General features: G+C 34.3%; 1 protein-coding gene across 3 annotated transcripts in view; it reads left to right on the forward strand.

Moving 5' to 3' along the window:
* FSTL5 (follistatin-like 5) overlaps positions 1 to 12764 on the forward strand; it is a 324585-nt gene that overhangs the window by 152402 nt on the left and 159419 nt on the right. For all 3 annotated transcript variants that reach the window (XM_009325133.1, XM_009325143.1, XM_009325150.1), the window contains exon 4: positions 10513 to 10709. In XM_009325133.1, coding sequence (XP_009323408.1) covers positions 10513 to 10709 — 197 coding nt within the window. The remainder of the gene's footprint in view (positions 1 to 10512; positions 10710 to 12764) is intronic.

Raw genomic sequence — 12764 nt, forward strand, 5'->3', positions numbered from 1 at the left:
GTGTAGAGAAATCTGACTAAAACATTTATTACTTTGTAGTGAAGTTAGAATAAAATTGTTGATCTACTCTCTCTAGGCAGCCTTTTCTGTGACTGTGTGAAAGGAAATGATACAAGTTGTGTTTAGGGATGCCTGGTCAAAATACATTTGTGTATAATCCCACAACTTTGCAAGATACACACTGTATCTCTAAAAGTAAATGAAAGTGAGCTTATGTAGGCCTAGCTTTTCTGTTGCATTGATTTATACAACTCTAATTTCAAGGATTAGTATGAGCAAAAATTCAGATACAAGTGTGTGTGATGCCAAATTATTGCTAAAAGAATGCGGAGTTTTTAATATAAAACCTCCACAGTGGGTATTACCAATGCATGATCGTCACAGTACTTTACCCTCACCTCATCCATCATGTGATAATATTGCAAGACCTGTGATAAGGTGTGTCATTATAAAATGCTAGCAGCCATATGTACAATATTTAAGCCCTTCATGCATAGCTAAGGGAGATACTGGTATATTTCTTCATAGTGCAATGCTTTCTTTTCCTACATCACTTTTCTTTCTCTTTCTGGAACAGTGAATTAATTAAGCATGTAGAAATTTAAAGTATATAGATGACGTGGTGACATTAAAATAAATGGGGCTACACACAGGTCTCAGCAAGTTTCCCGATTTCACTAAAATCCTTTTGACATCATCTTCCCAACCATTACTGATCAGTTTTCAAAATTTGTTTAAACTTCAAAATACAATTTCAAGCCTACACTAAATACAGCAGAGAAACACTTAACCTGGAAGTGATACATGAAGTTGTTAAGACTTATCAGCCTGATCACATGCTTATGCTGGTGCCAGAACGGTATGGTTAGGTTACATTCTGGTGTGGATTCAAAGGCAAATCGCATGCTTCTTTACTTGAGTTTCAATTTATAAATCTTGCTTTCCTCCTTCTATTGCCAAACCAGCATATTCCCTTGTGTGTCTGGGAAGGATGGAGAAAGCAGAGAACAAGTACAGAACTATGATGCTCAACCTGGGAAGCGCTATTTATGTCTCTTCCTTAGGCCAGCTAAAATCAAGTTTCATCATGTACACTTACTGACCTTGGTCCACTGTAGCTCAGATTTCTCTGAATTGCTTTAGCTTATACTGTGATTGTGCCTCAAAGATGAATAGTCCTGTAGAATGTGACTTTTTTTTTTTTTCTATCCCCCTGGTTTAAAAAAAACCAAACCACACACAAAACCCTTTGTATTACCCTGACAGTGCAGAGGGTCTCAGGACTTGCCTGGTCTTGCCTTAGCTTGAGCTGATTTTACCAGTTTCAAAAATTGCCTAGTGGTCAAATGACTATTGCCTACCCTGTTTACCTTAAGCTCTTTCAAAACCATATATGGATAATCTATGCTTAACGAAAAATAGCCTTTTATTTCAACTGAGGTTGTCCATTTTCATACTTAACCTTGTTACCAAAAAGAAGAAGGTTCCGATAGTGAAACATATAAAACCAACCCAAGCAGATGCTGAGACTGAGGAGGAAGAACCTCTCACCATACCTTCATATTCCTCCTGATTATTATCTCAAGATGCTCGTGACTCCTTATAGCCTTTCCCCCGCAATCTTCCTGAGGAAAAGATTGAAACGTCAGTACCCAGAGAAAAACTGGAAGGGTAAGCATAAGATAGGTATTTCAAGAAGATACTAGGAAGGATTTTAAAGTAGTTTTATCAGTGTTGTTGAGGCTTTTCTGAATTAATTAAAAAAAATTGGGCTAATAAACTGCTTAAAATATTAATTGGAATAATGATAAATTTTTGGTTCCATATATATACACACATACAATTACTTCTCTTTTTCCTATAGCAAAGGGCTGAATGTCACAACTTCTGTAATTAGCACCAAAAGCCAACTGTGCTCAAAGGAAGTGGTGGAAATATGCGATGGATGGGGAGAAATGAAATGGAGCAACAGAACTGTCCTTTTTAACTGTAGTTCTGTTTTAGTTAGGCTTAAGAGACATACTTTTTAATCTTTTTTTTTTTTTTTTAATATAAGCCTATAGTGTTTCATAGCTTTTATAGTATCACTCTAGATACTGCAAGTCAAAAATTGTCTAAGCTCTGTGGAAGGAAGACTAACAGCAGTGGTTGGTTTAACTCCACTAGAGGGGAAAGTAAAATGCAGCAGTAAACTCCTGTCTCAACCTTCATTTTTAGCAATGCCTGCCTTTGGAGCACACTGCTTTTATCTTTTTCTGTCTCAGTTTTTCTTTTAATAAGCTAGGAAGGACAAGGAAGTCCAGATTATCTTCTTATTAATGTTGTATATGAATTTTTACTTATGAAATTGAAGGGGTTTTTTTAGTGTATGGGACAAATAGAAAAACTGATCTGAAAGCTTGAGCTGGATACAAGAAAACAAAAAATCAGGCAATAGGTGATCTCTTCAGCACATGTTGGGAAAAGAAGAATAACATACCTGAAATATTCTGATGTGTTTGGAAAATTTGGCACATTTGTTAAATGTGCCCATTTTCATCTCTTCTTTTTTATGGTAGAATTTCTTGAGGTAAACATCTGAGACATCAAGAAATTCTGAGAAGTGATATCACTGGTTGAAATTGGTGTGGATTTATTATTTGTTTGAAGGCAGGGTCAATCTTGTAGAAGAGTTTTGCATTTGCCAGTTACGTACTAACTGTGCTTATGGTGTTTGTGATGCTAACATGCGGTCCAAACAATCTGTACATTCAGTGTTTTCTCAGCTGTGGAAAATGATGTTTTTATCATTATTGCCAACCTGCTTTAGCCTTCAAATGTCATCTTGAAGGTGAAAGTTTATATGACCTATTTTCTTCTGTCAAGAGATCAGTGGTATGTTAACCACTCTGCATTAACAAGTAAAAGTCCCTCACCACCACCACTACCCCAAATGCTGATTTTGGTGGTTTTTGGATTAATCTTTCTCACACCATGTAACATTTGTTCTAAGTAGTCCCGAAAAAAAAAAAAAAAATTGAAATACTATTACCTATTTTCCTATTTTCTTAATGCAAATTTGATTCAGCTTCTAGTGGCATTTAACGTAAATGGTATATCTTTAAAGGAAATCTGAATAATTTATCTGAACTTTTCATTGTTTAAGCACTGAAAAGCCGTTCATATATGTCTCCAGATAAGACCAGACACCAGGCTTGTGCAGATATGTGTAATTAGGTAAAATTATGACTTCTGTCTTATGATTTATAGTTTTGAAAGATCAGAATGGTTTAAGAGCATTTTAACCAGTAATATTTGAGGAAAGGACAGCATTATTCCTTATTTACAAAGTGGAACTAAGGCTTTGAAAAGAGAGCTTCACTTCTATTTTGTATACCAGCTATGGTAGTCACTTAGAAGTATTTGCCTAAGGACAATGACAGATACAACTTTAAAATTTCATATATGTGTGCCTGTCTCTGGATAGTAGGGTGTTTATGTATGTGGGAGGTATTTTTATACATATATTGCATGTAAATAGGCAACACTGCATTGACAGTTCATAACAATTCTTGTAGCTTCTTAGACCTATTTACACAGAAGAGCTGAAGAACTGAAGTCCTTAACCTTCAAGTTGTCTCTTGTGTTATGTTTGAAATTGAATTGACCGTATATGTAGTGACTTCTTCATCCTGTGTATGGGGGTATATATGTGCACACGAACATGTATGTGCATATCTGTATTAGTTTATATATGTGTGTGTATATATATGTATGTTATCTTGGATTAACTTCTCATTTTTGCTCCATGGAATATAATTCCAGTGAGTTGTTTTGGCTAATTAGATTATGCTGAATATGTTCAAAATGCATGTAGAAGATTAACAGTAGGCTTGCTGCTTATCAGGTCTATTCCATTTCCAAAAATCTGGTTTATGTTTATAACAGTTTTGGCATACTTCAAACTGTTCATATACAATGTGGTCCACTGAAAACTAGTTGCCACTTCTGGGAGATCTGGTTATTTTGATTTTGAAGGAAAAATGGCTTTGTGGACACAATTAAGCTCAAAATCATAAAATATTTCAGAATCCAATTGTATCTCAGCAGCTGATGACTTTCGTGGAGATAGACACTCCATGAATATTAATGATTCAACAGCTCTCTGACATAAGAGTTATTCTTGCTATGTAGATGGAGATGCTAAGTCAAGGAAAGGTTAAAATACCTGTATTAACCACAAAAGTGGTGAAAGAACTGAGAACAGAAATCAGATGGTTTATCTTTATTGCATTTTTTAAATTATATGTTCTTTCTTTCCTTGTCTATGTTTACTAGTATTTTTCCAAAATCTATGTAATACAAAAATCTGAGATCTGAATTTGGATTTAAGGAGTGACTCCTAAACTATTATCTTAGCTGATTCTTTAATATTTTTCTACAGATGTTAAGAATAATGTGTACATTCATTTGCCAAGTTTTCATAAATATCTAGTTAGTTTTGATGTATTTCTTTCTCTTGCAAATTAAGTAAGACTTAAATTTTCAAATACAACGTTTTTTCTGTGTTATGGGCAAATACTGTCTATTCAATACTGTCTAGGAGGACAATAGCACTCAACATCTAACTTTCAGGCGTTTCCTAGGTAATGGAGATACAGCTGCAAAACCGTGTTGTGCGAATGGAATGAAACAGTCAAGTGTTTCCACTTTTCTACTATTTTTGAGTTTGAATTAATGTTGTGGTTTAACCTCAGTCAGCTGGCAACTGAGTACCATACAGCCGTTCGCTCACTCCTCCTCCCCCCCATGTGGGATGGGGGAGAGAATTGGAAGAGTATAAGTGAGAAAAACTCATGGGTTGAGATAAAAGCAGTTTAATAATTGAAATAAAATAATAATAGCAATAACAATAATGTAATAATAATAATAATACACAAAGCACAGTGCAATTGCTCACCACCCGCCGACGAATGCCCAGCCAGTCTCCGAGCAGCAGCCCCCCCGGCCAGCTTCCCCCAGTTTATGTACTGAGCATGATGTCACATGGCATGGAATGTCCCTTGGGCCAGTTTGGGTCAGCTGTCCTGGCTGTGCCCCCTCCCAGCTTCTTGTGCACCTCCAGCCTTCTCAGTCGGTAGAGCACGGGGAGCTGAAAAAGTCCTTGACTAGTGTAAGCACTGCTTAGCAACAACTAAAACATCGGTGTGTTATCAACATTATTCTGGTACTAAAGCCAAACGACAGCACTGTACCAGCTACTAGGAAGGAAATTAACCCTATCCCTGCCAAAACCAGGACAATTAAGTAAACCCTAGGACTATCACTATTTCAGAAATTACCAGATATGGGACCGGAGAATGCACTTTAATTCTAGTGTGTTTGTTTTGTCATTTTTAGGTTTCTGCACACCTTCTTGGATTGCACAGAGATGTCAGAAAACTTGTAAAATAAATCATAGCAGATGTTTTTGTTTCGTTTTGGTTTTTTTTTGTGACAAAATCTGCTGTGTAGTAGAATTAGTCCTTTCCATGAATGAAACAAACAAAAATGAACAAGAAACACAGAATTTGCTGTTACTGCTTTCTAGTAATTTTTCAGAAATTAACTATTTATTTGTGTAGGAAACCTAGTTCACAAATTAAAAAAAAGTACTAGAAAACTGAAATTAAGTTAGTGAATTATGCACAATGTGTATGTTACTCTTTCATGTATGTAGATAATTATATAGAATTTAGTAGGTCTTTTTGAAAGTAATATAATTGTTGTATATTCCCAGTAGTTTGTCTTTCTCAATTATGTTAAGCATAAATTACTTTTCCTCACTATGAAGGTTGTCATACTTAATTCCAATTTACCATTTGTGTGTCATTGAGACAACATTTCACAAGTGACGTTTACTATATTAGAACATAACTAAAGCAACTCTTAAGTTTTTCTCTGTGCTGCTACTCCAGCCCAGGGGAGGTCTCCTATAAACAGAGCCTCATTCTTGTAATTTAAACATCTGCTTCACATTTCCTCAAATTTTACAGTAAAAGGCAGCCATGACAATGAGATAAGAGGGTGATTCGTTAATGAAACTGTGCATTGTGTTGACTAGCAGTGTCTCCTTGTTTCCTTCTGATCCCCTTATCTGTTGGTTGCATCCATCAATCACGTTTGTCCTTATATTCAAGTCTATGGAGTCTTTGGTGTAAAGACTGCTTTGAATTATGTATAAAATGAAAATTTTTTAATGTAGTATAGCTGTGTAAACCTGTTTTACCACAACTGTAATTAGCTTAGATCATAAACTGAAGGTTCATCTGTCACCAGACTAAAATCTGTTGTTAGAATACATAATAAGATTTAAAAGGTGCGTGTTAGATCAACATTACAACAGATTACTTTGCCAAACATAATGAAAACTAAAGTAGTAATAGGAAAAAAATGGGTGTAGACTTTGGGGTACAATTACTATACAGTGTTCAGGCTCTTTTTGAAGAGTGTAAGTTACCTGCACTTGTGTAAGTATATGTACCATAAGTAACAGACAATACTTTTCTCCCTATTCTCTCTTTTTTTTTTATTTGCTGCAATTAAAAAAAAAAAAAAATCACTTTCTTCTCACTAATTTCTTAAACAACTTAACTACTGTTTGCAAGTGACAGGTACTTTTACTTACATGCTTACTTGCATTTATAATAGCTAAGTACATCAGCTAGCTTTTATCACAAACGTTAAAGTTTGATATTCTCAATCAGTATGATAAGGCAGGGGAACAGGAAAGGTAATGAACCATGCATCACGTAAAGCGTGTACCTTGTGTCTACCCAGTCCCCTGAATGTCTACGCTCCTCCCAAGATTTATCAAATAGATACATGTTGCACTGTGTCTGAAGGAAAAATAATTCAGGTTATTTTTGCATTACTTATTATTACATTATTTCATGATCTGTCATGAAAATCACCAACACCCACCCCCCACCCCCCCCAACTCTAGGGCAACAGAAACCAAAGCATTTTTTTCTAATGTTTTTTTTGTAAGTTAATTTTAAGATACTGTAGAGTACTGCCAATGAGCTTAAATGCCTGAGTATTGTCCTCCGCTCCTTATATGCAAACCATGTGCTCATGTGCGATGACTTTGACATCCTTTTCAGATAAAGGGATAGGGGAATACTACTTCCATACTACAGGCAACTGTGGCACAAGTGTGGTTGCAGGGAGTACGAAGCTACTGTTGATAAAGGTGTCTTTCATGTGGGTCAGACTAACCTATTTAGATAAGTGAGAAACAAAATAGCATCTGTTTTAAACTGTAAATGATGACCAACAGAGATTTTTCCAAAAGGTGTTAGCAGTATTTACATCATGAGGACTTTCAAACAAGTTAGTGAAGCACTAAAAGAATCAGTCTGGGCTCTAGCAAACATAAAAAACACACACTAGAAGCCAATGGACTATCATGGCTGGGATTGTAATTCAGTCAGGTTGATCTGTAGAGTGAGCAGGTACACACTGAGAGCAAATTACAGCTATTATCTTACAGACATGGCACAAACAGCCCCATAAAGAGGATAGGCTTTAACACCATTGTTGAGTATAAAATAATCATCTGCTGAAGATGGGTTGTAGAGACATGAAATTGCTTTGTGAACTGTACTCACCTTATTCACAAATGGTTTTCAACAGACTGCCATTGTAATTAAAGTTTCAGTATCTATAAAAAAAGCTACTTTTTGGATAATTAAATAACACAATCTTTCCTTAATTCTATTTTCATTAATATTAAAGACATTAATATTTTCTGTTAGTAATCAATACAACATATTTATAAGTTTGAGCTACATTTCAGGTTAAAAATCTTTCCAAAGCATATCACAGGAATAGGAAAAATAAAAATGAAAAATTGTCTTAGTGTAGAACATCTATAACAGATTTTAGCAACATGTTGTTCTTTTGTTGATGAGGTAATATAAACCATATATACACTAATGCAATGTAATTTAAGATATTTTGTTGACACTTATGTTGTGATAGCTTTGCTAGGTGGAGATGTAACTAAAAGTTTAACAGCCTTCTATTCTTAGTTTACGCATGAATTTTTTCTACAAGTAGTAGTCAAACTTGTGGCACCAGTAGTCTCTCAGGTAATATTGTATTAGGCAGCACTTATGTTGTATATTAAAAAGAAAGGTACAAATGTTCTTCCCTTCTGGAAAAATGTAAAAATAGTTTATAAACATGTAATATATAAGTGCTTTTATATGATTGTTATGCTAGTTTCAGAAGTTTGTGCTATGCAATGGGAAGAGTACAAAAACAAAATGCTGCAGAAAATATACAGAAATATATTGTCTGTATTCTTTCTTCTCTCTCTGAATAGGTATTGTGAGAGAATACCTTAGTTCATCATTCCTTAAGCTTTAGACCTAAAGTGAATGCCCAAGGTGCATTAAAATGTCTTTATTGACTGTGACTGAACTTCCTTTAAAACTTTTTTCTATAAACTCGAGTTAAAAGTAGGAAAAGAGACTAATTATTACAATCCTTTTCATGATCATGTGATAATTTTTTTTTCCCCTCTAAATTTACACTACTTTGTACAATGTCTTGTGGAAATCTTTGTGCAACCCATGCAAAAGTTGTCCATATTTAATAAATAAATAATCTTTAATATTCTAATTAACATTAACATCATTATTGTATTTGTAGAGGTGAGAACGTATATTCAATTCTTGATTGATCATTAAAGTGAGAGATATTGTCTTGTGCCTCAAGGAAAAAAAAAAATGTGTCAGTGTGACTTTTTTGTTCATTTTCCATTTCTTTTCCTAACTCAGACCTGTAGCGACTCATCAAAAATACTGTGACAAATCCAGGATTTAACAGATATTATTAAGAAATAAACTGCTTTACTTATGTTGCGCATCTCTAAGGTAGAAATATCTCTTCGCAGTTTTAGAATTGCAGAATGAGAACTGTCTGATCAAAAATAATTTTCAGGGCATAAAATCTGGACGTGGTAACTAGGACTGATATAGTATCTGAGAAATAGGATTTGGCTTTCCTCCCTCACCAGGAATATAGGTAAAATGGCATTAGACTTCAGCTGTACCAGAGTAAAACCAAACTCACTCTCTCTAAAGAATACTGCAGCCAGAAAAGTTATCTAGGGGAGACAAAGATCATACTTATTTTCCTGGCCCAGGCTTTTGGAGTTCACCCAATTGAATCAGAGTATGTTAAAGTTAAGTGCTCTCTTCCCTCCCCACCACCTGGAGCCTGCATCCATTCAGGTGGAAGGGTTTGCTCACTGCAGCTCCAGAATGGCTAAGGAATAAACATGTTTCCCTACTGAGTATTTCTGCGTTAGACCCCTGAAAAGCAGTCATGTAGAACTCAACTCTTACAAATTATGTGTCCTCAATCTCCATGCCTCTGGCAGGTAAGGACAACTATCCAAATACTATGTGTATCTTAGGCTGTTGGTTAAATACAGCTTGTTTTTTTTTATTTCTGTTACTTCAGTTGGGATTTTCAGATAGCTACGTATCAGGCAGTGGCTTTTAGAAGAAAAAAAAAAAATGCTAGAGTGGTTTTGATTCCTAAAAAGATTTTGTCTACTTCCACGATTTAACTTCTATCGTAGGAGTCCTCTTCTACCTCTGAGTCTTGCTAGAATAGTGAGAAGCTTTTAGGAATTTTTTCTCTCTCTACCTTATGAAATGGTGATGGAGATGTACATAGTGGTACAGTCACCATAATAATGCATATACCATTAAATACACCAAAATAATAAACTCTGGTCTCATACATGTAAATTAGACATTTTTAAATGGGATCCCCTTGCAAAACAAAACAACTGCCAAAGCAGTTTCTGTGAGGTAAATAATTGTTCCTCATTAATACTTGTATCTTCATCATAACATCTAAAAAGAATGGAATATAGCTTTCTTTGCTAATCAGCGTATTGCTGTAGCCTTGAATTCACTATTTGAAGTTAACTTAAGTAGTAGCTAACTGTAAATATGTTTGCAACAAATACATGGTATTTTGCTGGTCCCCATTTACATGTCTCATCTTATAAAAAAAAAATTTGAAATACTGAAGTTATCTTAATAAAACAACAACTTCTAAACTGTTTCTCAGTTCAGTTTAAAATATACAGCAACTGATATAAGAGAATACCAGACATAAACTATAGAAGACTTGATAATGAAAAGAATAAAATAGATATTGTCAAAGATATCCTTTCTCTTCCTCTGGCAATCCCACCTTCTCTTGTTCAAAGAAGTTTGGTACGTCCAGTAAATGAAAAGGTAGAGCTAGCTTATGAGCGCTCAATTGTAATTTCTACTTTCTGAAGTCAAATATTATTATGAAATATATTCTTTATAATGTATCATTTTCTATCATATTTGCAGGTTTTACTGCATATTTTACATTGTAGTATTCTGTCTGCTTTTCCTTTTTTTTTAATTTACTTTTAAACTCATAATCAAATTCAAATTCAAAATAATCTTGTGTTGTGTATTTTCTTTTCAGGGGATAAATGCAAACCTACTGAATACACCAAAGTGAAAAATATGTTACTGGATCTACAAAATCGGAGATACATTGCACAATCAAAAGATAAAACTGTTGATGAGAAAATGGTTTTAAAGAAACTTCTTGTAGATCAAATGTTTAATTATTTTGATTCAGACAACAATGGACTTGTGGACACTAATGAATTATCTCAGGTAAGATTTAGATTTTGTTTCCCTTAGCGCAGTAGCTATTCAGTTGTCTTTGTCAGGACTTATGCACATTGAATGATATGTCTTAGGATACTTTCACTTTAGAAGATATATGTGAGTCTCTGAGGTGGAAAACTTCATTCAAGAATTTTGGAAAAGCTGAATTATTCAGAAATTCTGCAGTGATTGTTCAGAAATTTGAATACAGTGCTTTGGGATATACCTTAGGGGGATAGAACACAATAGGTTGCTTTGACCATGAGTTGTTTTATTATCCACAGCATGCTATCGTAACGTCCAACTACATAGATGTATTTTAGAGGTTGAAAACAATTAAAATTATATTTTAAATCACTTCTGTAATACTAAAGAAGTATTATTGCTTTATACAAGTTAGGGCTAGAGAAGTAGTCTTGGAAAGAGAGTTCATGGTAGTCTCTAAACAGCAAGCTTTAACAAATTACACATCTAAACCAGTAATTGTTGCTCTGGTGGGCATGACAGCACTACCTTTAATCTACCTAGAAGGGTTAACTCTATTAAAGAGTGTTGTTATGGCAAATGTACTTTGATTTACTGGATAATGTAGAAGTCCATGTTTGAGAAATGTAATCATGACTGAGCTGTATTAATGAGTCTAATACTAGGCAGTCACTTAAAAATTCAAGACAAGTAGGATTTGTTAGATGCCACTGTTGATCGTTATCCTATGTTTTAAGTTGCATGGCAGTATTAAGAAATATTTACAGGTGAATAGGTAATATCTGTGGTGTTAGGCTGGAGTTATCATTTCCATACAGTTAACTTCTAAAGTTTTAGTGGCAATTTCCAGGACCAGAGGCTGCATACAAATACAGGTACAATTTCAAATAATAATAAACTACCCATTTTAAAAAAAATAAAAAAATAGTATTTTTCTGTAGTTTATAAGATTGGGTTTTCATGCTTTGTTTTAGACTCTTTCAGAAGTTAAGCTTTCAAGGGAATTTTGTGCCTGCATATATTTTACAAATAATACTTTTTATATTAATATACTATATGAATACATAACATACATAGGAGTCAGATATAGATGTGCAAATTATATTTAATGCTTATAGATATATATCACTAACACTTGAAACAATGTGATAGTGATTAGTGTATTGGTTGGCAGTCTAAAGAAACTGAATTTTAAATCTTTCATTATTTTACCACTTGAAAATGGCTTGACTTTGTTGCCATAGCCCTCACGTAACTACTGGAAAATAGTTGAATGCTTTCACCACTACAAATCCATTATTTAATTATCAGTGAATCATGCTTTTTTCATGAGAGGAGCAGGACTAAAGTACTAGTGCTGAAGGTCAGTATCAAAAATATTTTGCAGAATTTCCAGGTTTGTATAAAGAAATAATGCTTCTCTATTCAGTTGCTGCACGTATACTTTTCCTCTTTCCTTTATTTCTTTGTGTCAAACGCAGTTTAAAAAAAACTAAATAAATTTTTTTTCCATTGTGGTGTTTTCAAACTTTCTATACATACTATTCCCACATACTTTTTTTTCTATAAAAATGAATTTATAATGGCAACTGTAAAGTAATGTTTTTTCACAAGTATGGAAACAGGTCAAACAGCCTTAAAACCCAAACATGGTGCTTTGTGGTTCTGCTAAAATTCATTGCAGAAACATCAAATTATTCAATCTAAAGAATAATGTAAAATAAGTTCATGGTTAGTGCTGTGTGGTTTGTTATTGTATGTTTTGCATGAGACACGATGAACTAACCTGTTGCCCTCAGAAATCATTCTTTAGTGAGTTTGAACAGAGAAGAAAACAAGAGAAGCTATACCTGTTTCTCATGAAGCCTTCTCGATAGGAGAAGCTTCAGCCGAGAACCTTTGTCTCTCTTTCATATGACAAAAGGAAACACTGAATCGCCTTTGGGACACACAGAATGGTGTACAGCTTTGCAGTTAAGAACCCACCTCCTGTATAATCTCAATATTTGTAAATCTTTGCCTTCATCTGATGGAGGAAGATTTTAGCCTGCATATTTATTGAAAACAAACCAAGTA

This window comes from Pygoscelis adeliae, unplaced genomic scaffold, assembly GCF_000699105.1.
Source record: "Pygoscelis adeliae isolate BGI_AS28 unplaced genomic scaffold, ASM69910v1 Scaffold170, whole genome shotgun sequence".
Lineage (NCBI taxonomy): Eukaryota > Metazoa > Chordata > Aves > Sphenisciformes > Spheniscidae > Pygoscelis > Pygoscelis adeliae.